This window comes from Phacochoerus africanus, chromosome 6, assembly GCF_016906955.1.
Source record: "Phacochoerus africanus isolate WHEZ1 chromosome 6, ROS_Pafr_v1, whole genome shotgun sequence".
In the NCBI taxonomy this organism is placed as follows: Eukaryota; Metazoa; Chordata; class Mammalia; order Artiodactyla; family Suidae; genus Phacochoerus; species Phacochoerus africanus.
This window is the reverse complement of record NC_062549.1, coordinates 103,101,948-103,123,952: the sequence shown is the minus strand read 5'-3', so window position 1 is coordinate 103,123,952 and position 22,005 is coordinate 103,101,948. Positions and strand designations below refer to the sequence as shown.

The window sequence follows — 22,005 nt, the reverse complement described above, 5'->3', positions numbered from 1 at the left end:
GAAGCGACTGACAAGGGATTAACCTCTAAACTTGATAAACATCTTCTGCAGCTCAATAGCAAAAAAACAAACAACTCCATCAAAAAAATGGGCGGAAGATCTAAAACAGACAATTCTCCAAAGACGACATACAGATGGCCAAAAAAACGCATGAAAAGATGTTGAACATCACTAATTATTAGAGAAATGCAAATCAAAACCACGATGAGGTACTACCTTGCACAGGCCAGAATGGCCATCATCAAAAAGTTGACAAACATTAAGTGCCGGAGAGGGTGTGGAGAAAAGGGAACCCTATTACATGGTTGGTGGGAATGTAAATTGATGCAACCACTGTGGAAAACAATATGGTGAGTCCTCAGAAAACTAAACATAGAATTACCATTGGATCCAGCAATTGCACTCCTGGGCATCTATCCAGAGAAAACCATGACTCGCAAAGACACATGTACTCCCATGTTCACTGCAGCACAGTATACAATAGCCAAGACATGGAAACAACCTAAATGTCCACAGAAGAGTGGATATAGAAGACGTGGTACATATACACAAGGGAATATTACTCAGCCATTAAAAGGAAAGAAATAACGGCATTTGTAGCAACATGGATGTGGGGGGATGCACCGAGGGGATGGAAATGCTATAAAATTTGGTTGTGATGATTGTTGTACAACTATAAATGTAATAAAATTCATTAAAAGATAAAATTTAAAATTTTTTTTAAAAAAGCATGCTTCTTGGAGTCCTCCATGTGGCATAGTGGGTTGAGAATCTGGCTTTGTCTCAGCAGTGGCTCCAGTCACTTCTGGGACTTGGGTTCAGTCCCCAGCCCAGCACACTGGGTTAAGGCTCCGGGTTGCAGCTGCAGCTCAGATTTAATCTCTGGCTCAGTAATTTCCATATGCTGCAAGGGCTGTCAATAAAATAAAAATAAAAATAAATCCTGCTCCATCTCAGTCAATGTAAATAAAAATTTAAGAAATGGGCTCTTAGAACTTGCTTCTCCTTCTGCTGTCTTTGCACCAGCAGCAACTCCGGAGCTTGTTAGAAATGTGGAATCACAAAATGATTCAGTTATACATACATATATATTTTTTTATTTTCAGATTCTTTCCCCTTATAGGTTATTACAGAATACAGAGTAGAGTTCCCTGTGCTATACAGTAGGTCCCTGTTAGTTATCTGTTTTATATACAGTAGTGTGCACATGCTAATTCCAACCTCCTCCAATTTATCCTTCCGATGATATTTTCCCCTGTGGTAACCATAAGCAAAAAAAAGAAAAGAAAGTATGTTGGAGGAGTTCCCACCATAGTGTGGAGGGTTAATGAACTGGCTTGGCTTGCCTCTGTGGTGTTGTCAGTTCGATCCTTGGTCCAGGAACTTTCATGTGCTGTGGGTGTGGCAGTAAAAATAGAAAAAAAGAAAAGAAAAGCAAGTATGATGGAAATTAGAAATGAAAGATAATAAAAATTCAATCAATCAGATATTTTGTGGTGCTGCTTAGGTAGTATTTAGAAAGAGATTTTGCCTTAAATGCTTATGAAGCAAGAAACAACAACTCAAAAGCTGGAGATAAGTTTCTAATTTAAGAAGTTAGATAAAGAACATCAGAGCAATCCAAAGACATTAAAAGAGAATATATAAAAATATGATAATAAAGATGAGAGTATAATTTAAAAAATAAACAGAAGGGATCAAAAACAATAGATGATTTTTTAAAGAACTTAACAAAATCAGTAAATCTTTGGCAAGACTGGTCCAGAAAAATATAGAGAAATTACAGATTAAGAACATGAGGAATTAAAAGGAACGCAGACAGATGTGCACAATGAGACAAGAGCATGCTGTAATTAACTGTCTGCCAGTAACTTTGAGAACAGGTGAAATGGTCAAATTCCTAGAGAAATTGAAATTATCAAACCCAATTAAAAAATAAATAAAAACCCAAAGAGTCTAATAACCATGAGAGCAGCATCTTTCCAGGTCCAGGTGTTTTCATCTGCAAGTTTCACCAAATGCCAAAGGAACATATACCTTAGTCTTGCACAAACTCTTTCAGAAAATCAAAATATAGAAGTCAAAATGGAGATCATCCTTCCACTAATTTATGAGGCTAATAAAATCTCAATACCAAAGCCAGACAAGAACATTTAAAGAAGGGAAAATTATAGCTGAATCTCATCCATGAATACAGATGGATATATTTTAAACAATGTATTAGCAAACCAAATGCAGCAATTTATAAAAGAGAAAACATAATGAACAAATTGGATTTTCATGGGAATGTAAGGTTGAACACTAGAATATCTATTAATAAAATTAAGCACCTTAATAGATTAAAGAAAAAAAAAAACACCTAAACTGATGCAGAAAGATCTTCTGATGTGATTTAATTGTCATTTATGGTTAAGAACTCAGAGCAAACTAGTAATAGGAGAAAGATTTCTAACCTAACAAGGAATATTTACATAAACTCTACAGCAAAACACAAAATCATACTTCATAGATAGATGAATATTCAAAACAGAGACTAAGACAAGACTGTGTTCTAGTCAGCAAAGAAATGAACAGTATAATTATTGGCAATGAAAAACAAAACAAGAAAAACACAGTTCAGGAGTTCCCGCTGTGGTGCTATAGAAACGAACCTGACAGATATCTATAAGGATGTAGGTTCAATCCCTGACCTCACACAGTGTGTTAAGGATCTGGTGTTGCTGTGAGCTGCAGTGTAGGTCACAGAAGCGGCTCGGATCTGGTGTGGCTGTGGCTGTGACTGGCAGCTGTAGATCTAATTCAACAGCTGCCTTGCCTGGGAACGTCCATATGCCAGGGGTGCAGCCCTAAAAAGCAAAAAAATAAAGAAAAGAAAAGAAAACCAAACAAACCCCCTGCCCCCCATAGTTTAAGATATTAGCTTGGTACACTTATCGTGCACCTTCATTTAAAAAAAATTCATTTTATGACTTTAAAATGTGTGCATTCCAGTGTATGTGTCTATGCATGCACACAACCTCTTTCCTGAATTATTCTGTAAGTCCAAATCCATCCTATCTTTCCGTATCCCTTAGGACTAAAACAATGGCATACAAATAACAAATACTGAGTATACAGTAACCAGTATTGAAAAGGAATGAAATTGTCCTCATTATCAATGAGGAGAGAGAAAAATTGAAGATAGGAAAAAAAAAAATAACTAAGGAGCTGGGGAGACAAAAGAAATGACTGCCTAGAAACCTCAATTTGCTGACTACATATGTTCCTCAGCTGTCCTATTTTTGAGTCTTCCCTAGATCAAGTGGAGTTACTCCAGACCAGAATGTCATGTTTTGTAGTTCTGACTTTAAATCTTTCAGAGGCTGTTTTATTGGATTCTGAATGAATCAAATGTAATTTGATAATACTCCTACTAGACTCAATGGGACCAGGAATGATATCTGTCTTAAAGGCATCATTAAATGACATCTCAAATGATCCCTCCAATGGGATAGATTCAACACCTATCCCAGTGCCTGGCACACAGAAGACATTCAAGTTGAATGTCAAGTAGAATGCCACCAAGTTGGTGCCCTGAATTGAATCTGTAGTATCACCCAAATGTCTTTATCAAGTTGAACCACCCAGCTTAGGCCAAGGAACGAAAAACTACCTAACAAGCTAAGTAAACTAAGATACCTCAGTTGTTTACCTGAATCCAACATTGGAGTGAAGAGCGACGTTCCAGCGTTCACAGTGCAGACGGTGTAAATTCATTGGATTATGAAAGACTAAGAGTAAAGAGTTGTCTTGGGTGTGGTGATAGGAATCAATACACCGGTACTGCTCACTGGCTTCTTGAAGAACCTGAAAATCAAAATAACCCCGTTGTTGTGTCTTATTTTCACCCAGAGAAGGGTCTCCTGCTGGACATGTCTCCTTTCTCTGCGGGGAGCTGAGAAGATGCAGGGACTCAAAACAAGGACCTTGCCTGATGGCAGAAAAACCTGAAGGCAGGTTCCTAACCAAGAAAGGGAGCTCACCTGAACGGTGCATGCCGAAGGTGGGCCTCTCATCAAGATAAAAGCCTGTCTGCACGGTACAAGCCGGGAGGGCAGGCCTCAGGTTACACAGCTCTCATTTTGATGTTGATGGGGAAGAATTGGGGCTTTCCTGGGAAAGCAATTTCCATGTTTGCACTGGAGAACATGGATTGTTTCTTGGGTGACCTAGTCTTTCCTGCTGTTTTGTTTGCTATTCAGATTTCCTCAGTCTTTCCTGATTATTTACTTCTTATTCTTATTTTTCATTCTGATTTTCCTGTGGTGATTTGTGATTTAACAAAGTTACAACAATAATATAATGAGAATTTCATCCTGAAGGACTTTCCCCTATTTAAATCCAACTTAGTTAAAACATAGTGTTTATCTATTAACTAGGTATATAGTAAACTTGAGAGTTAGGATTTTAATGAGGTCCATAGAAGTTAGCCATATCTTATCCAAAAAACCTAGCTGTGAGTTTTGTCTTTGATTTGAAAAGCTTTTTAGTGATAGCTAGTTTAATTAAGTTGGTTTATATTTACTTACACTGTCTCCCTGCCATAACGCTTTGAAGATAAGCATCAGTCTACAAACAGAGTTTGTGAATGCCAAATTCTTGTGTTTTATGGCCTCTTCAAAGTACTTACTAAGTTTAGTTAAGATAGCGATCTTAAAACAGGATGCATAGCTGCTATACCATGTAATAGTTAACCAATGTGCTTTTAACACTGTGATGTAATCTGTAGTGAAAAACTGTCTATATAATCAACCACTGTTGCCAATAAAGTTTGAGCAGTCCAGCACCCTGAAAAAAGGGACAAAGAGGCTGTCTCCGTGACTGCACATTCGCCGACGCCGCACCCCTCTCCTATCGGGCAAAAGTGTACGCTCCCTGGCCGCCGGAGCTGGCCTCCGGCATTTCTCCTCTTTTTCTCCCCTTATCTCCATGATGTTAGTCCAGGTGAGAGCACACAGGTATTTCCAGGAGCATTTCAGTAATCCTTACAGAAAAACAAACCCTAGGCTCCAGGCACAGAGGCCTTTGCGCACGTGTTTTTCAGTAAGGCTTGGAGATAATAACTAAGTCTGGGGATTATTTGTTTACCAATTTAACATTTTCCATGACTTCACATAGAGCATCTCGTTCTATCACCATAAAACCCCCAGATAAATACGTATGGTTATTTTTCCCATTTCCGAATATTAAAAATCTGTGTTTTTCAGCATTGGCTGTGGCCAAGAGAGGATTAGAGACTTGTCCAAGAATACGGTGTCCCTAAGTTCCAGTGCCAGGGCTCGTACTTGGATGGCCCCACACGTCACAAGTCACACTTCACACAAGGCTCTCCTCTCCACGTGCTGCATTAAGAGGCGTGACACGAGTATTCTTGATATATACTGATTCTACATGACTTTTATCCCTGGCCTTTTCCAAAACATTCTATCTTCTGCCCTGCAATGGCAGCCACAAACAGAGGGGCATGGCAGGTAGCTGGCTGTCCTACTGCCTTTTCCTTATGCCAGTCAACATAAGGAAATATGTCCTTAGGGAAAGAAGTTAGACAGCTGTGGGTTTTTGTTGCTGTTTTCATTGTCCATATCAATCTGGCATTGGCAGCTTTCTGTTCTCTACTGTTCAGATGATATGAAGGTATCGAATTGCATATTATGTCAGGAAAGAGCTGTTTTATTTTTGCTTTCAATTTTACACTGGTAGTATAACTGAAATAATGCATTTACCTCCCCAATCTTGTCCCCTGTATGAGTGGCTTTATGAAGTAGCATTTAAATTTTTACATCTGTTCCCGGAGAGCCTATACAAGAAACACACATGTGGTAAATATTTGTGCATTTAAAATTTTTTGCTATGTAGGGCATTATCCATTACTTTACTTTTTTGAAAGGCAAATTCCTTTCAGACTTTAAATCCAAAAAACAAATATGTTTATTTCTGATGAATGTGTGCATATCCTTCTATTAGAGAGCTCTGCAATCTTTGTATTTCACATTTACTGTGGCTCCTTGATCATGCAGCACTAAGTTTCTCAGAGCTGTAGTTGCTTTCAATCAATCTTTAATAAGCTTTCATATAATTCATTTCTTCTCCTTTTTAAAAACCCAACTTTTACCTTTAGTCTATATTAATATTGTTGGTCTCATTAGCTAGTTAATTTATCATTTAAATTTAAAAAAACCTACTATGTGCCAGGCACTGTGTAGGTTCAAGAAAAGCACAATGAACAAGATAGGTAAGATTTCTTTTTCTAGGAGTTGCCATTGGGACTCAGCAGTAATGAACCTGAATAGTGTCCATGAGGATGTAGGTTCGATCCCTGGCCTCCCTCTGTGGGTTAAGAATCCAGCTGAACTGTGGTATACGTTGCAAACGCAGTTAGGATCCTGCATTGCTGTGGCTACAGCTTGGATTTGACCCCTAGCTTGGGAACTTCCATATGCTGTGGGTGTGGCTCTAAAAAAAAAAAAAAAGTTTTTTTTTTTTTTTTAACCTAAAATCTGATTAGGATTTTTTTAGGGGATTTTGGAGCTCAGAGACATGTGTCTAAGAAGATGAAATTGATGGAACGTCTGATATGGAGAGAATGGATTGGAGTGGGGAAAGACTAGAAGCAGGCTGATGACTGGACCAGGAGGATATTAGGGTAGATCAAGAGGATGGTAGTTGGATTAGGAAGAGCTTGGAGCCAGATTCAGAGGTGTACCCTCAAAACTCGATGATAGATCAGACATGAGGGCCAAGGGAAAAGCCGAAATAAATGATTCTTAGCCTTTTGGCTTGATGGTGATGCTTTCTGAGATGATGAGGAAAGAGATATGCTTAGGTGGGAAAATTATGAGCTTTCAGTGGGATGCTAAATTTAAGACGCCTATCAGAAAAATCAAGTGGAATTTGGAGATAGATACATTAAGGTGGAGCTCAAGATAGAAATAATTAGAAAGAGAAACTTTATGAGTCATCAAGATTAGATACACATAGTAGATGAAATCATTAAAAGAACATTTACAGAAGAGAAAAGACAATTCAGGACTGATACCTGAGACACTTCAATATTTAGATATTAAATGGAGGACAAATATTCAACAAAATTCCAAATTGAGGACCAAGGAGGAATCCAGTAAGGTGCCTTGGAAATAAGAATGAAGAGTGTTTCACAGGAAAGCAATCAGCTTTAGGACTGAAATGGTCAAGGAAGATGAACAAAGATAAGCATTCATTAGGTTTGACAGGACAATTATGCATGACCTTGAAAAGTGAAGCTTCATGGAGTGGTGAGGACAGAACTAAATTGAAATTAAAAGTCTGGAATGAACTTCCAGTTCAAGAGGAAAGATTAAACACATGTACCCACCCCTTCATCCCTCACTAACAGAGTAGTAAAATTTTTTGAGTTTTAATATCACAAAGTGGAAGGCCACAGAAGGGGAGACAAAAGCACCATTTTAGAAGCCAGAAGGCCGAAGGGTAAGTGGTAACTGACTTAGCAGAAGAGAGAAAGCCAAATCCTAAGATTTTTAAGAGAGACCACAGGGAACTTTGTGAGCAGAACTACAGAGAGACTCAGGAAACGGCAGTGCAAGGTTCCTCTGAAAGTGGAGTAAAAGTGGTACTGAAAACAGGAAGGCGACAGTCTTTTAAGAGCTGTTAGGGTCCCCAGAAGCCCTCAGTAGTTCTGAGCAGCCAGGGGACTGTCCATCTCCCAACTCAGCACAAGAAGGGAGGATCATTATCTATAGAAAAGCGAGCTTGTGATTCTAAGAAGAGGGACCTTTGGCACTGCTGAGGGAGAGATCTCAGAAAAAAAGACAACTGCAGAAGAGTCTAAACTGGCATTGTCTAGTGGAAATAATGCTAGCCGTGCATGTAATTCTAAATTTGATAGTAGCCATACTTTAAAAGTTAAAAGAGGTAAAATTAACTTTAACTATATATGTTATTTAACCCAATATGTCAAAATATATTATCACTTCAATATGCAATCAATATAAAAATTGTTAACGAAACAAATCACATTTATATAGCTACACTTACAGAGTATATTATGGCATACTTACAGCATATCTCATTTTAATTTGCTACATTTCAAGTTCTCAGAAGCTATATGTGACTAAGGGCTACCACATTGGACAAGGGCAGATCTAGAGGCTGAGTGGTAAGAAAACTTAAATTCCCTCCCGCATCACTCAGCAATCAAAACCCTGACTGATAAGTTATCTCTTGAAGACAAGAGATTAGTTTTTTTTCTTGGAGATGCCTAATGGCTCAAGAGTACAGAACTAATACATCAACACTCCCAAGGAAAGCCCCAGCCAAATCACCTAAGAACAAAGTTCAGTTATTGACCACGTCCCCCTAACCCTGACCTCACGCAGCACTTCCCATCTTATTTTTAGTATCCCATTATTAATATGAACAAAGAGGCAAATATCATCAGATATTACTCTCTGATATGAAAAAATGGAGGACCCCTCCAAAAAAAATGTTAAAAAAAAAAAAAACTCGAGGAAAAGAGACAATGCAGGGCAAAGACATTAAGACTTCAAAGGACTTTAATATCCTCATAGAGATAAGAGAAGATATCGAAACCAGGAAATGTGAACAGGATGTTCTATAAAGGTAATTTGTAATTATAAATAGAACTGCAGGAAATTAACAATATACCAACAGACATAGAAGACTCCAAGGAAGAACTAGATGAAAGCAGAGCCATGTTCCAGAATAAAAAAAAAAGTGCTGGAAACTAGGAGGGAAAAGATAAGGAAATTGGAAGTTAGCCCAGGAGGTCTAATACCAGAATAGCAAGAACTTGGAAGAAAGACTAAAGAAAACAGAAGGGAGATGATTATTAAAATAATGATTGTAGAACACTTCCCAGAATATAAATACAGGAGTTTCTAGACTACACTGGGCTCCCCAGTACCACATTCAGGAATAGAGCCACACACCAATGCACATGGACAGGAAATCCAGAACACTGGAATGAAGAGACAATCTTAAATCCCTACAGAGAAAAGAAAAAAGCAAAAACAAAAACAGACAGACTCAAGATCAGGAATCAGAATCTCATTGTTTTTTCTTGAGGACAATCTGGAAAGTTAGAAGACTGCTGAGGAAGCCTTCAAATGGAGGGGAAATACTGTTTAACTGAATATTTTCTATAAAGTCAAACTGGCAGCCAAATGGAAAGGGTAGAATTAACATGTTTTCAAGCATCCAACGCCTTGACACTTTACCTGCCATATATCTTAATCCAGGAAGCAACTGGGAGAGACGGTCCCCTACAAAAAGGCAGTAACCCAAGAAAGAAGACAGAGTACCAAACTGGACACAGAGGCAAAGGATGAGGCCAGGATGATGCCGGGAGATCCCAGGAGATCCCAAGCTGTGCAGCAGGCCTAGGGCAAGCAGAAGGTCCTGGGGCACACGGGAAAGGCATGGCTTAGATGACAAAACTGACAGAACATCCATTAGGTTTGAATGTACCAAGAGATTTACTCTTAGGTAGAGCGTTTGGGGATGAGTAATGAAAGATGCATAGCAAACTAAACACATGAGAACAAAGATGGGAAAATGAATTCCAGGGAAAGGAAAAGTAGTGTCAGGAAAGGAAATGTTATCATAGAATGCTACGTGGTTCCATTGGGAATAGCATTTGTAAAACTGAAATAAAGTAAATCTTGAATACTGATCTAACAAGAAATGATGATATAGTTAACAGTGGCAGAGAAGGGCAAGGAGACGTGCTAGTGTGAATGCAGGAATGCGTGTGTTTGCACGTGTGTGTTTGTGTGTCATATGGAGGTGGGCAAGCTGTTTTCTTGAAGATTTTTACTCTGGGGGTGTAGGCATGTAGGTGCAAACTGCTATTTTTTCATAAGACTCTTTAAAGAACTTTTTGGCTTCAAAATGATGTGGATGTAAAACTTTGATAAAAGCAAAATTGAAATTAAAAAGATAAAGCAAAACAAACAAACAAAAAAAAGAGTACAGGTTTCTACATAAAATGTAACAACCACCAAATACCTTTGTTTTAGTATTACTTATTATTTTTTGTCGTGGTTAAGAGCACACGTCTGGGGTCGAATTTCTTGGGGTCATATCCTGCTTCTCTCACTTACCAGCCATGTACCTTGGACAAAAGTTAGTACTGGATGAGGGGCCTCAGTTTCCTACTATTTAAATAATTTCCATTTCATGGGATTATTGAAAAGATTAAATAAACTAATAATACATATTGATCATTGACTCACATACAGTAAGTGCTCAATAAATGTTATATTTATTGTAACATTTCCATTGACCTGTTAATTGCATTAGAAAATACTCTGAAGTATGAAAACTGAAAAGAAGGGACAGGCAATATGGGGAAAAATAAAGTTGCTTCTAATAATGTCTTACTCTTTTTTTTTTTTTAAATGGCCACACCCATGGCATATGGAAGTTCCCTGGTGAAGGACTGAATCCAAGCTGCAGTTGTGACTATGCTGCAGCTGCAGCCACACCGGATCTTTTAACTCACTGTGAGGGGCTAGGGATCAAACATGCCTCTCCACAGCAACCCAAGCTGTTGCAGCTGGATTCTTAACCCACTGCACCACAGCGGGAACTCCAAAAATGTCTTACCCTTTTATTATAATTGTTCTTTTTAATAAAATATATGCATCAGTCATGCACATATCCTTTTTTCCTTAAAAGATTTTATGAAAAACATCCTTTCAGAAAGGATATTTGAAACTATTTTGGGCACGCATAGTTCGGTCTGCGAATAAACTCATTTTATAGCTGAAATAAATGGAGTATTGATCTGAACTAGATCTGAGAGACACCTAGACGTGAACTATTCTAAATCACTCTGTGCCTCCCCAGACCTATCCGACTGTCTTCCAGAGCCTCACAATCCATTAATACCTGAAGCAGAACTTTCGGTTTAAAATGTTCAGTAAAACTCCAGTCCATTAGATTGCGTTGCTGTGTTTTCTTTATGTCCTCTAATTCTGCTTCTACAGTCATCTTCTTGGGTTTCTTAAAAAAAAAAAAAAATCACAGGAATACAATTTCAGCTTTAATTTGCTTAAGTTCAAATGGAGCCCTCTTGGACTCCATCAACTAACCAGCATGCACTCCATCCAATGGGGGAATCTGCATATATATATAAGTCCATATGGCAACATTTTAAGAGAACTGCTGCCAGAAAGAGTATGCCTTTGACTTTTTTTTATGGGCAACATAATCTAAATATTTTTATTGTTAGGTTATACTCTTCTGAGTCCTGTTAGCAATTATAGGCAGGTTTTCTGAACTCACTTCAAGCCAGCATTAGTTCTACATGGCTGTATGGTCAGCAGGTGTTCGTGAGGTTGCCAAGCCACACTGTCTAGAGAGGAGCATGGAGCCTGGAAGTTTTGCTTGAGCGGCCAGTGAAATTAACTCCATTCTCTCCAGTTGGAGCTGGTCCGGGGATGTCGGAATAATCCCTCTTCTCCAACACTGGCATCCTCCTGCTAAGCTTCTCTCTCTCTTTCCTTTGTTCAGGGTTTTCTCAGATCATCTTACTTGCATCTATACTTTTAGGACAATAATTTCTTACCTTTTCAAGAGGATCAGCATTTGTGACCGCTTCATCTTTGATCTCATTGTTCGTGGTCTGCTCTGTAAATCAAAGACACCAACATCCAGTTGTGTTTGGGCTTTGTTCTTGCTCTGGTCAATACTGTGCTTTTTTGTTGCCATATGATCTATGTTTCTGTGCTGAAAAGGTAATTCTTGGAAGGCATGTTTCATGCCTCCAAAAATGTGTTTGTGTCAATAATTCTAAATCAGTGTCTACCTGAAACGTTATACTAAATCCTTTGAAAAGAACCCAGCTTCCTATATGATATACTCCTTAATCATATATCAGATACTCTGCCTTCAGGCTGTACGGCATATTTCCAAAGACGTACCTTTACAAGCTGCAATATTTGCTGACTGAACTTTGTCAACTGCTCATGACACACAGTTGTGTCGTGTCTTGTTGGTAACTGTCACAAAGCCTTTTCAAACTTCTGTGGGTCGTGTCTTGTGGGTGACAGAGTGGGACAGGGGCAGGGGACACACGGAAAGGAGAACTACCAGGTGAACGTGCCTCCCATTAGAAAAAACAATACTATTCACCATTCTGTAAAGTTTTTCTTCCATTCATTAATCATTTATTAACAGAAAACCCATTTAAGGGGCATCTGCAGATTTATAGATGAAGTTTTTAAAAGCTGGTTAAATGAATGAAATGAATTGGTAACTGGACCCCATGGGACCATACCATGGACCAGAATGAGTCGTGCACACTAGCTCTCTTTGTGACCAAAGTGTATGCTTCTATGATAATTGGGATTGCAACATCTTCCTTGACTACTGAGCCAACAGCCGTACAAAGGGACAGAGAGGAGACAGACTCGTGTTGTGACTTCTGAATCACTGCTTTAGTAGTTCCTAAAGTTAACAAAGGTTACATAGAAAAGAAGCGTCCCATGAGATAGAAGTTTAACATGGATACATAGACAGCTTTACTGAGAATGTCTCAGAATTTGTAATATGCTCTTGTGACGTGAATCTCTAATAAAGAAATGGATAAAGTATAGAGCAGATGCACATTTGACCAAAGTAATAGAATGTACGTATTATACTCCTGTAACACATCTGTCATGCTGCTAAGTAACAGCCAGCCTGACTTTTTATCACCCTTAGAATAACAGCAAATTAATCCCTACAAGGTCATAAATGAAATAGCTCCAGCCTAACTCCCCAAATACATCTCCTTCCCACTCTCCCTTGCTCATTCCATTCCAGACTCATTGGTTTGCTGGTTGTGTCTTGAAGTTTTTGAACTTGGTTTTCTCTCTGTCTGGCATGCTTTGCTTTTAGATAGTCAACTGTGTCAAACTCTTACTTCATTCATATTGCTGTTCAAATGTCACCTTCTCAAGAGCCTTCTGCCTCTTACGCCGCCTTAGGTCCTAGCATTTATCGGTGTCTAATAATATTTGTTCGTGTCTGTCTCACCATCTCAACTGTGAATTCCTGGAGAATGAGAACTTCATCTTATTTTTCCTAACCATACTCTGGGCATCAAACACATGGTAGGAACTCAGTAAATATATATTTTTTTGATTGAATGAAAGAAATATACCCATATATTGAAACTGCAAATAAATATAGAACCACATAGAGAGAGCAGAAATGTGGAAGAAATCCTACAATAAAAGCTTATTTAGGGGGTAAGCATTAGATTTAAGTTTTCATTCTGTTGCAAAGGAAACTGTATCAGGGCTTCTAGAGGGAGTAGTTAATTATATCTAAGTAGGAGAAGCCAATGTTTTCCTTTCTTAGAGAAGCACCGTTACTTATATTTTTGCTACTGGTTCCATCTTGTCTTGGGGTGATGAAGGTGACAGCATGAATGTTCTATTTTGATTTAGAAGAAAACTACAAAGTCAATTCAGTTTCGTATTTATATAAATACCGCCACTCCAGGGAAAACTCTGGCCAACGATAACTCTAAATAGACCGTGATGTCCCCTGTGTCCTTGAAGCAATTGATATGAAACCTGTGGAATAAAAATTATTCTATTCTGTGGGCTGCCAGATTTCCTGGAGATTTGATATTCCCTCCTGTGTCTACAGATCCAGCATAAGAAATAGGTCTCCAGCTTAGGAAACAGGCTCTAAAAAATTGTGCATTGGTTATTTTGTCAAAGGAAAGAACATTCTAAGGCTAATCTGAACTCTTTATTTAATAGTAGAGTGAAAGTCATTTTTTCTTTTTTTTTTTTCTGATCTCTTCCTTCAACCGCATAATCCTTTGACAGTGTGATTCAGTAGTTTTTGACACATCTGGAAATGGACGCATTCTCATCCCTTTGAAAAACAGCTTTCCTAATCTGTTTTACTTTAGAGATAACAAGATCCCTCTGCAAAGCAGTTACTTTATTAAAAAAACACCCAACAAGCATAAAGGGCACATCTAAACCTCCAGCCTCACGGTTATCAACTCTCAGGTTTTTCATAAATATCCAATAGGCCCTGTCAAGTTCAAAAACAGTCTCAGATGGAAATCTAGCGTTTGGTTGAGAGAAAAGCACAAATATTCAGCCCTTCATGTCCTGGAACAGACTTTTATATGTATTTGATGGTAAGATGGTTGTGCAGGAAATACATGAACGGTTTCTGCTTTGTTTAAAGAGATTTAAAGTGGCTGCTTTACAAGTGTGACTTGGAGTAAGGGGGGAAAATGGAAAAAAAAAAAAAGATCAGCAGCAACAACAAAATTCTCTTATGTATAAGAGCCACCGTGAGGTACTAAGGCTTAGCTGTCCTCCCCATCCAAATATGATAAATAGTTCCTTGATGTGGGCCAGCCTACACCCTCTAGAATCCCTTACAGGTCATAGGTTCAGCTCTCAAGGTTGCTGGGCTTCTAGGATACACTGTCCATTATAGCATTTTCAGCCTTGACATTTTAGGAAGGTGCTATAAACATTTCTTTGCACCAGGATCCAGAATGCCAATTTATGTGGTTTGACCACCAGGTGGCAAAAGTTGCCTGAGGAAAACTATACATCGATTGCTCTAAAACAAAAACAACACAAAGCAAAACAAAACCAAAACCCCAAACAAAAAACAAAACCTTCAGGCTTTATACCGCTCCTGGCTTATTCTGGTTCTTATTAACTCAAAGTGACTTCTTTGTCATACATTTGTAATGCCAGAGCACACGCTAATGCCATAACATCAGGTTAACTTACTTGGCTTAATTTTTTTGTGAGCTAAGCTAATAGGTAAGGGTACTTAGAACAGAGGAATAGAGAACCAGCTCTAATAGGAAGGAAGGAAGGAAGGAAGGAAGGAAGGAAGGAAGGAAGGAAGGAAGGAAGGAAGGAAGGCAGGCAGGCAGGCAGGCAGGCAGGCAGGCAACAAAATCACGCTAAGTATCAGCATGAAGAGACTATGAATATGGCTAAATCATCAGATGCATCACAAGGAATTTCTGGAACCAAGGAAGCCACAAGACACAGTGGAGGAAGCACTGGTTTGGAGTGGGATAGCCCTCTGCTGGAATCCTGACTTCCAACTTGTATGTGGTTGATCGAGTTACTTAACTACTCTGAGTCTGTCTTTATTTTCAGTATTTGGCTAATAGTATCTTCCTCACAGACTTGCTGTTATACAACATTATTCGTTAATATATGTAAAACATCTCAGCATAGTGTTTGGAATACAGCAGGCAGTATTAAATAAATGTCACCCCCTTCCCTCTTCTGTCCCCCTCGCCCTTACTTAGCTACTCTACTAATAGGCAAGCAGATTTTCCCTAATTCTACTTCATAGATGACTTCCTTTTCTACCTTCATTTAAGTAAATGAAAATGGGAAGGTGACAATTTCAATACTGACTTAATACCTGTTCTTTTGTGGAACTGACTTAATACTTTTAAAGATTATAATATATAATAATACAGAGGAGGGCAAAAAATTAAATGCTTGGTATAATGAATAATAAAAGTCACAGCTCTCCAGACATCTTATGTGTGTTCTTATACACTTGTACTTCTTTAATTAAACATTCATCTTATTTCTGATTTTTTAGTGTAAATTATTCTGGGTTTTCTACATATAATATTTACAAATTATAAGTTTTATTTCTACCTTTTCAGCCTTTACACTTTGGTATCTTTTTCTTGCCTTACTGAGTTGGCTAGCCTCTGCAATGTAATCCTGAATATGAGTGTTTATAGTGGATAGCTTCGTGGTCAAGGGAAATCTTTCAACTTTCATCTTGATATATAATGTTTATTATGGTAATTTAAAAAATAATTTTTTATGAGGTAGAGAAATTCTACTGCTAGGTTGCTAAATTGTTTTTCATAAATTGTTACAGAATTTTAAGAGATTTTTCTGCATCTATTAAGATTACATTTGGAGTTCCCATCATAGCTCAGTGGTTAATGACTCTGATTAGGAACCATGAGGTTTTGGGTTCGATCCCCGGGCCTCGCTCAGTGGATTAAGGATCTGGCGTTGCCGTGAGCTGTGGTGTAGGTCGCAGACACAGCTCAAGTCCCAAGTTGCTTTGGCTCTGGTTTGGCCGGCAGCTACAGCTCCGATTAGACCCCTAGCCTGGGAACCTCCATATGCCGTGAGTGAGGCCCTAAAAAGCAAAAAAAAAAAAAAAAAGATTCCACTTTTTTCTCAGTGCATTGATAAATTATATTTTTTTTTACAACTTATTTTTTTCCTTCAATTCTTCTTACAAAAACTACTTGCTTATTATCATCTTGTATATTGCTATATCAGTTTGCCTATGTTTTATTCAGGATTTTGGCATATACTTTGGCATTAAGTTTGACTTAGAATTGTCTTTTGTTGTACTATCCTAGACAGTTTTATCATAAGGCTTATGATAGCTTCATAAAGTGAGTAGGAAAGAGTACCCCTTCTTTATTTCCTGGAATTAATTTCTGTTAAGATTAGCACTATTTCTTTTTTGGGTGTTTAATATCACTAGTTAGATTATTTGTGTTTGGCTCATCCTATTCATGTTTTCCATTTTTCTTGACAGAATGTTGGAAAGTTACACTTTTTCAGTAATTTGCTCATTTTTAGACTTAGATAAAATTTGTTTACGTCTTCTTCCTATCTTTTAAATTTCTATAGGATTAAAAGGAAGTCCTTTCTTTTTCACCTTTTTAATTTTTTTTAATTTTTTAGGGCTGCACCTGCAGCATATGGAAGAGCCCAGACTTGGAGTCGAATTGGACCTGCAGCTGCTGGCCTATGCCACAGCAACAAGGGATCTGAGCTGCGTCTGTGACCTATACTGCAGCTCACGGCATTGTCAGATCCTTAACCCACTGAGTGAGGCCAGGGATTTAAACCTACATCCTCATGGATACTAGTTGAGTTTGTAATCTGCTGAGCTACAACAGGAACTTCTGGGGAGTCCTTTTTTTTTTTTTTTTTTTTTAAATTCCTGATGATTTTTTGTTTTCTGATACAGTTTTGTTTTCTGGTTTTGGTATCTTTTCTTTCTTTTTTTCTTTTTTTTTTGTCTTTTTGCCTTTTCTAGGGGCCCTGCCGCAGCATATGGAGGTTCCCAGGCTAGGGTCTAATTGAAGCTGTAGCTGCTGGCCTACACCAGAGCCACAGCAATACAGGATCCGAGCTGCATGGGCAACCTACACCACAGCTCACAGCAACACCAGATCCTTAACCCACTGAGCAAGGCCAGGGATCGAACCTGCAACCTCATGGTTCCTAGTTGGATTCGTCGACCACTGAGCCACGACGGGAACTCCTCCTGATACTGTCTTATTCCTAATACTTCGTGCTTCTTTTTTTGTGTGTGTGTGATTGGCCTTTTATTTCTTAAAAAACCTCTCAATTGCAAATCTTTTCAAAGAACCAAAGTTTGCATTTTTTGTTCTTCCTACTCCATCTATATTTTCCATAATTTTTTTGTGGTTTGGGAATATACTCCATAATTTTTAATCTGTGAAAATTGGTTGACTTGTTTTATGATGCATTTAAGATAAATATATTTATGACCTCTAAGAAGCAACAGTATTAAGAAGGCCTTAATATATGCATATGAATAATTATAACTAGTAGGAAATGATACCTGATGCCCCAAAGGAAGCATAGATTAATATGACCATGGAAATTCTAAGGGAGGGCTTTCCAGATAAACCCATCTAACAAAGCTTCATGAAGGTGCCACTGACCTAATCATGATCAAGAAGAGAACATCGGCTTGGGGGGTACTGTGGGGGAAACTCACAGAGATTGAAAAGAGCAGGTTGTCTAGAGGAAAGAGGGCCTAATTCTGTTGGGCTAGAGCATGACATAAGTAAGCAAAAGGCAAAAAGTGGAAAAGGTTTTGGAAGAGTGATTTGGTACTTGTGAAGAAGCATGTAAAGCAGGCCAAGCAGTTGGGTTCTGTTTTGTAGGTAGTAGGGAGCCCATTGAAGGTTATAAGCAGGAAAAGAATAGAACTGTATTTTAAGCAATTAGTCTGATGGTTGTTTGTAAGATGGCGCAATAAAAATTCACCCTAATATTCTTCTATGCTTCTCTACCTCTATAACAAGACCTACAATGCTTTATTCTAGAATGAGACTATTTACCTGAGTTCTAAGGAGGAGAGAAGGGAACTGATGTTCACTGAGCATTGATTTTGTACCAAGCTCTGTACTGAGAAGTTCATTATGTTATTGCAGGTGATTTTTGAAAAATAACTTCCACATATAATCACAATAACTTGTGAAATACTAATGACAGAAGTTTTATTTATGTTCACTGTACCACACTTATGAAGTTAAGAGTAGACTAAGAGGCTTTATGATGCTTTGAAAAGCAGGGGTTGAAATAATGAGGACTTACTCTGTAAACAGTAAATGCTGGAGAGGGTGTGGAGCAAAGGGAACCCTCCTAAATGGCTGGTGGGAATGTAAATTGGTTCAGCCATTATGGAAAACACTATAGAAATTCCACAAAAAAACTAAAAATAGAGCTATCATATGATCCAGCAATCCCACTCCTGGGTATCTATCTGGAGAAAACAATAATTCGAAAAGATACATGCACCCAAATGTTCACAGCAGCACTATTTACAATCTCCAAGACATGGAAGCAACCTAAATGCCCAATGACAGATGAATGGATAAAGAAGATGTGGTGTATACATACGAAGGAGATGTTGAATATGACTCAGCCGTAAAAAAGAATGAAATAATGCCATTTGCAGCAATATAGATGGACCTAGAGATTATCATACTAAGTGAAGTAAGCCAAAGACAAATATCATATGGTATCACTTATATGTGGATTCTAAAAACATGACACAAACAAACTTATTTACTAAAAAAAATGGAATCGCAGACATAGAAAACAAATTTATGGCTACCAAAGGGCAAAGGGGGGTTAAATTAGGAGTCTGAGATTAACAAATACAATTACTGTACATAAAATAATCAAGTACCTACTCCACAGCACAGGGAACTATATTCACTACCTTGTAATAACCTATAATGTAAAAGAATCTGAAAAAGAATATCTATATATATTGACATATATATATACTTTGCTATACACCAGTTGATTGTAAATCAACTCAACTTCAACTAAAAAAATTATAAAAATAATGAGGACTTACTGAAAAAAACAGTAGCAAAGTTTAATTAACCAAATAATTTAGATATTAAAGTTTTTCAATTGAAATGAGGAGGTGTTTAAATTTAAACAATGCACCTTGAATCATTATTTTTGGTTTATAAATTTGATCACAGTATCTGCAGACACACACACACGTTTACTTACCCAAAGGCTTAGGCTGGAGCTGAAACTTCGAGCTGTTCTCCTGTTCTGAAGGTTCTCTATTATCAGAGTCTAAGGATTGCTTATTACCCAGGTCATAACCGTTCATACAGTTAGAACCAGACTGACTAGGATCTGAAGGTTCTTTGTTGATCTCATCAGCCTGCAGAGATGTTGACAAATGCTGATCCAGAAATAAAATTCTGTCTTTGGTTCCACTATCTAGACAGTGTAAAGAGAATCCATAAGATACTAGACAAATGGACAATCATATAATACCAGAATGCCTTTTGCCCTTGCAGGCAGTGTACCTGTTTGGTGTCTGGCCACTTGGGTGTTTGTTTTCATGATGTGTTGTTGCCTTATCTGTTTAGCAAATCTGGCAGGGTTGTCCCACGGTATGTTGAACATCTCAGAATCTGTCCCATACATCATCCTAGAAGGCTTTAGTTTCCCTTCTTCATCAACCTCAGAGAGTTTTAGGCTCTCAAAAGTAAATACTTTGAAGGCTCGTTCTACTTCATGCCAGCTCAAGATATCTGTAAGAAAGCAGGACCAGTGCTGCTAGGAATGCTCTTTATTGCCCCTTGGTACAGGGGCTGACAGAGGGACAAGGTGGGGGGGTCAGTCTATGAGAATGACAAAAGGAGTCACACCATGATGGATGTTGACCTGACTTTAAGTGTGGGCTCCTCAATTCTGCAACAAATATCAGAGGTAACTAATAAGAAGAAAGCTATACAATCAAGATATAAGGTATCAAGATAATGCTCACAAACTGCTTCTTAGCTTAATGAATTTAGGACTTTCCAGGGTATCAAATTGGTTGAATATGTTTAAAACGTCGTTTTTTTTAAGCAAAGGCACCTTTTGCTGCTGTTGTAATTTAAATCATATTACTCACTTGTGTCTAACACAGGCTGTTCTATTCAGTAGGCTTTTCTGTTCACTCAGGCTCAGAAAAGGCCTCTTTCCACCCAGTGAATGGGTGTGGTACTTTTCCTAATTTTACTTCAAAGATGGTCAGCCTTCAAGGAGCTCTATTTTTGGCCTTTTTCTTTTTTCTTTTTTTTTTTGGCTTTTCTTAGGGCCGCACTTGTGACATATGGAGGTTCCCAGGCTAGGGGTCCAATTGGGGCTGCAGCTGCCGGCCTACGCCACAGCCACACAGGATCTGAGCCACATCTGCGACCAATACCACAGCTCCCAGCAGTGCCAGATCCTTAACCCACTGAGTGAGGCCAGGGATCAAACCTGCAACCTCGTGGTTCCTAGTTGGATTCGCTTCCGCTGCCCAGGACAGGAACTCCAAGGAGCTCTATTAATTTGCGTATTTATTCTTTTATAGCATTTATTCATGTGTTCACTCACTCACTCGTTTTTGTTTTCTATGTATTGGGCTTTGTCATAGATGCCTGAGATTCAAAGGAAAGATTTGGTTCTTGCACTTTAGAAGTTCAAGACAGACAGGTGGGAGATGGGCGTTAACAAATAATCGTGGAATGCAATGAGGAAAAGTGAAATGATTGTGACAGATCAATGAATAAGAGGTCACCTCCACTTTCTCTCCATCTTCCTCAGAGATTGGGCAGTGGGAGGGTTCTTCCTTTTGGGGAAAAAAAACACAGGGAAACTCAGAAGAGAGACAGGAAAGAGGTAAAAGACACAGAATTAAGGAAAGTTTGCTCATTCATTTCACAAATATTTTTCTGAGCATCTACTATTTGTCAGTGACTTTAATAAAAGGTGGGACCACAGCAGTAAGCAAATCAGTGAACTCCCCTTTTTATGGAGTATCCATCACAGCAGTTAGAAACAGAGAATATAAACAGCTAAGTATATACTGTGTCAGAGATGATAAGAAGAACGAAGCCGGAGTTCCCGTCGTGGTGCAGTGGTTAATGAATCTGACTAGGAACCATGAGGTTGCAGGTTCGGTCCCTGGCCTTGCTCAGTGGGTTAAGGATCTGGCGTTGCCGTGAGCTGTAGTGTAGGTTGCAGACGCGGCTTGGATCCCACGTTGCAGTGGCTCTGGCGTAGGCAGGTGGCTACAGCTCTGATTCGACCCCTAGCCTGGGAGCCTCCATATGCCACAGGAATGGCCCTAGAAAAGGCAAAAAGACAAAAAAAAAAAAAAGAAAAAAAAAGAATGAAGCCAAGTGAGGGGATAAAAAGGGATAATGGTTGAGGAGGTGCTTCTATTTTACATAAGGTAGCCAGGGAAAAGCCCTCTGAATAAGTAGAGCAAAAATGTGAAAGAAGCAGGGGAGCTGTATCAATATCTGGGAGAAGAGGGATGGAGGCAGGGGTGTGATTGACTCGTTCAAGGAATCACATGAGGCCAAATAGATAGGGTCCAGGGGAACAATGAGAATTTGACAGATGATCAACTTGAAAAGTGGGTGGCAGAACAGTTAGATTTTACCTTGAGGGAAATAGGTAATCACTGGAGGGTTTTGCGTTAGAAGACACATGATCTGACTAACATTTTAGAAGGGTCATTCCCATTACTGCGTGAAGGAAAGACTAAGTAAAAAGGGGAAGCCTGAAGACTAACTGGAAAGCTAGGGAAATAGTGCCAGTGAGAGGCGCTGGTGGACCGGGCTGGGATGGAAGTGAG

The 22,005-nt window shown here is 38.7% G+C and overlaps 1 protein-coding gene across 1 annotated transcript in view; it reads right to left on the bottom strand.

Moving 5' to 3' along the window:
• The window catches only part of SPAG17 (sperm associated antigen 17), a 249,707-nt gene that overhangs the window by 128,431 nt on the left and 99,271 nt on the right, over positions 1-22,005 (bottom strand). The window contains exons 14-18 of the mRNA XM_047784894.1: positions 19,697-19,924; positions 19,389-19,607; positions 11,627-11,688; positions 10,948-11,061; positions 3,692-3,846 (exon numbers count right to left, since the gene is read on the bottom strand). Of these exons, the coding sequence (XP_047640850.1) occupies positions 3,692-3,846; positions 10,948-11,061; positions 11,627-11,688; positions 19,389-19,607; positions 19,697-19,924 (778 nt within the window). The remainder of the gene's footprint in view (positions 1-3,691; positions 3,847-10,947; positions 11,062-11,626; positions 11,689-19,388; positions 19,608-19,696; positions 19,925-22,005) is intronic.